Here is a 4276-nt window from a genome sequence, read left to right as displayed (position 1 = left end):
TACTCCACCAGAAATTCAACTTTTGATGTCTATTTACCGATCCCGTCTTCTGAGTTAGTAAAGAAATCTACAGTGCTAGTCAAAAGTCCGTACCCCCCCTCGTATCTTTTGAACCGTTATACTTATAATAGTGAAATTTGGAGTGAGGAAATAAACGGACGTAGTCTTCTTAACTAGTCATGACAGGTGACGTAATAGTGACAGATGACTTTACAGCGCAACTGTGACAGATAATTTTAAATGGGATCTTATGGCAAGTAATACCTCGTTTGAAAGATATTCAAAATACCTATTCAGTCATACTAATTTTTTTGGATATAAATTGATTTTGATTTTGGTGAATAAATGAAATAAATATAAAATTGTAGTTTCGCGTTTAATTAATAAAAATTCAAATGTCCGCCTATGTTCTTTTTGTCAAAAAAGTTCACGTTTTTCAGTTCTCTAATAGTTTTTACGTCAACGTCAAACCTTTTGACAAGTAATCATAGGCGGAAGTTTAAATTTTTATTAACTAAATGCGAAACTCAAATTGTATATTATATCATTTATTCATCAAAATTAGCTTAAACTCAAACAAAATTAGTATGACTAAATAGGTATTTTTAATACCTTTGAAACGAGGTATCACTTGCCATAAGGTCCCATTTAAAATTATCTGTCATGGTGGCGCTGCAACGTCATCTGTCATTATTACGTCACCTGTCATGACTAGTTAAGACGCCTACATCCGTTTATTTCGTTCCTCCAAATTTCACTATTATAAGTATAACCGTTCAAAAGATACGAGGGGGGGGGGTACGGACTTTTGACTAGCACTGTTTACTATATTCCGCAAAAAAACTATACAACCATCTCCCTTTACAAATCAAATCTGCAACATCCTTTCTCAAGTTCCGTAAAATGACAAAAGCTCATTTATCTAAAAGACCATATTATTCAGTAGAAGAGTTTCTTAATGACTAACTAAGAAATCACAGTAATGTACAAGTAACTAAAGTGTATTTATATATATTTGGGTGTCACATACAGCAGCTTAAACTTATTAGTTCCTTTGTTTGTGTTTTATTATATTACGTTGTATGTTCAATTTTGCAATTTATAGTAATTTTGCAATATATTGGTTTTTGTTTTTTTACTTCACTTTTTTAACTTATTTATATTTTTTTTATTGACGATTTATCTAATTTTATAAAATTGTATTTATTGTTATTGTTATGTATATCTTTTTCGTGAATCTATGTTAAGCTTTGTCCATAAAATTGTATAATTTTCAGTGACAATAAAGCATATTTCTGAATTCTGAATTCTATAGATATTGTTTATTTCATTTAATTAAAAAAAGAAGTGCTTTTGACAAAATTTTGTTTCATGTATCGTATTATCTCCGTATTATTTATTCACGTGTGTCAACTTATCTCCCGAACATGGTAATTGTTTTCATGCCAAACAGTATTAACTGCATGTTATTTCAAAAAATTAAAGAGGTATAAAAATAACAAATACAGTAATATATAGTATCTGTTGTATTTTTATTTAAATTTTCAAATGGTCCCAACTCTAGTTATTTTTGCCTTTTATCGCGATAGAAAAGAGGTTTGCTTTAATGAGTGCAAAAACTGGAGCCTTGTAGTGTTCGTCAAAAGCAAGAGAAGCGAGTTGCTCTACAATCAACAGCTCGTAAGTTGCTACTCAACCAACGGCTCGCTAGTTTGCCGGTGTAAAAGCCTAGCTTGTAAGGCTTTTTTGTGTATGGACTTGGTGCAGTGTTAAATGCAGCTGAGGGCCCTCTTGAAGACCAAATGCAGGGATTGAATTGGTAAGTGGACCTCTTTGCGCCTCATTTAATTAATTATTCTATTTCTTTTTTTTGCTTAAGTTTGAGTTTTTTATTGAACCGGTGTCAGAACTCCTTTAGAAAACAAAGAATCAGCCCCTATTTGAGATCCTAACATCAAAGATCGTACATTTTGGTCACTTCGAACGTGGATATTGTTTTTTTGAGGTGTTTTGATAGTCGGTTTTTTAAAGAATTTAAACTTTATTGCTTTTATAATTAATTGTTCAATTATTGTTGGGGTGGCTTGTTTTTCCTCGCTTGTATACAATATTGCTTGTTAACAATTAATTTTGAATAATATAATAAAATTTGCATTTTGAAATTACGCCCAAAAAACATTGCGTACAGTTTTTGCTTCTTTTCTTGTGTAGCAGGTAATGTTGACCTTGAATGAATTTACAGGTATTCAATAGGTACATAGAATTTTGTAAGTTTCGAATTTTAAAGTCAGTTTGCGGCCGCTTGATAAAAATTCTTGTTTTTTGATAAATTATTAAATTTAATTGTTTAGGTCATTAAACTTACAAAATATTAGCTATTTGAATTTATTTATAGTTAAAATTGCGTTCTCTTTATGCCAGTGGCAGCTTGACCAGGGGATCGTTGATTATTTGTATTTTTAATTTTATCGTTGATTACGTTAAACAAATTTTTATTCTTTTTTCTTCTACAACGCTTGTAAGAGAATGCGTATTTGTTTTAAATGTTTAGAAAAACACGATTCTCGTAGTTGTAGTGTCACCTCTCGTTGTGGTCATTGTAATTCATCCCACCATAGTCTTTTACATTTTAAAAGTTCTGAAAGTGCCACTCACGGCGCTACTTCTGTTGCTGCCGCTCCGATTACTACTTCTTCTGATGCTCAGGTTAATACTGGAACATTGAGCTCACATGCTGCATCATTAGGTAGTGTTACCTCAAAAAACTCGAGCGTTTTGTTAGCTACTGCTGTGGTAGAAATTATGGATGGTTGTGGATTGTATCAACCTGTTCGAGCTTTAATTGATGGGGCAGCATGACCTCTTTTGTATCTCAGTCTTGTATTCGTCAGTTAGGTATTAGACATTCTTCTGCTACCTTATCGGTACAAGGTATTGGTGCTATAAAAAGTACAATGGTTGGTCGAGTTGATCTTCAGATAAAACCTGTGGATAGAGTGGATCCTATTTTTAATTGTGAGGCGTTTGTGTTGCCAAAAATTTGTGAGGACCTACCCGTTGTTAGTTTGGATGTTGGGCATTGGTCTTATATTGCTAATTTAAAGTTGGCAGATCCTCGGTTTCATCTATCTGGTAAGGTGGACTTATTGCTTGGAGCTGATATCTTTTCTCAGTTATTATTAGAAGGTAAAGTTCAAACGCCTAGAGGTATGCCTGATGCTCTTAATACCGTTTTTGGCTATGTCCTTATGGGTCCCTGTAGTTCGGTTCCTATGACATCTGCCACTTCGTTGTTTTGTCACGTGGATCAAATGGTTTCGTTGGAGGAGTCTGTAAAGCAGTTTTGGAGTTTAGAAACTGTTCCTGAAGTAGAATGTTCATCTCCTGAAGATATTCTTTGTGAGAAAAATTTTGTTGAGAATGTTTGTCGAGACGGCTCTGGTCGTTATACCGTTGCTCTACCTTTCAGGGAATTATCTCCTGTTTTTCCAGGAATGTTTGAGTTAGCTGTAAATCGTTTTCTTTCCTTAAAAAAAGGCTTTTGAAAAATCCAAGTGTTTATCAGGAATATTGTACCTTTATGAAAGATTATTTGGATTTGCATCATATGCAGCTTGTGTCAGAAACTTCTCGTCCAATATCTTGTTACTATATTCCTCACCATGCTGTATTAAAACCTGATAGTTTGACTACCAAGTTGCGAGTTGTATTTAACGCTTCTGCTCGAATTGGAAATCAGAATTCTCTTAATCAGTGCTTGTTTACTGGAAAGAAACTACAACAAGATATTTTAACTACACACACCGGCAAAATTAGCCGAACACGTTAAAAATGGGACATGTTTGATGTCTCGTATTTCATAAACCAGTGGTCCGATTTGAGTGATTCTTTTAGTATGTTATAGCCTTATTATTTAAGAATATCGTTGTAATAATATTCTTGCTAGACAGGTAAATACCATTTTATACCGGGTGTACCAATCATACTGTGTTTTTTTCTTAAAGTTTGGAACACCCTGTGGAATATTCTAGCATATGTAAAATATTAGAATTAATACTCGATTGTAGACTTAAACTTGCTTAACATTCTCCTTTTCGATTCATTTACTTATATGAGATAATAAAAAAGTTATGTGCGTTAACAACTATCCATGTTTCTCATCAATAAATCCTCATAGTAGGGGAGGAAAGTATACTAAATTTGCAGTTACTCGAGCGTTATGGGTACCTATTGGATTGTGAAGAGTATGTGCTAAAATCAGAAAAAGGTTCAGTTA

At 33.3% G+C, this 4276-nt stretch overlaps 1 protein-coding gene across 1 annotated transcript; it reads left to right on the top strand.

Annotated features, from left to right (window-relative positions):
• Positions 1-2855: 2855 nt before the first annotated feature.
• Positions 2856-3545, top strand: LOC126891071 (uncharacterized). Its single transcript, XM_050660249.1, has one exon. It carries the CDS (start codon positions 2856-2858, stop codon positions 3543-3545), a length of 690 nt encoding a protein of 229 aa, XP_050516206.1.
• The last annotated feature ends 731 nt before the right edge of the window (positions 3546-4276 follow it).

Source organism: Diabrotica virgifera, chromosome 9 (assembly GCF_917563875.1).
Source record: "Diabrotica virgifera virgifera chromosome 9, PGI_DIABVI_V3a".
Lineage (NCBI taxonomy): Eukaryota > Metazoa > Arthropoda > Insecta > Coleoptera > Chrysomelidae > Diabrotica > Diabrotica virgifera.
This window is presented reverse-complemented; position numbering and strand designations above follow the sequence as displayed.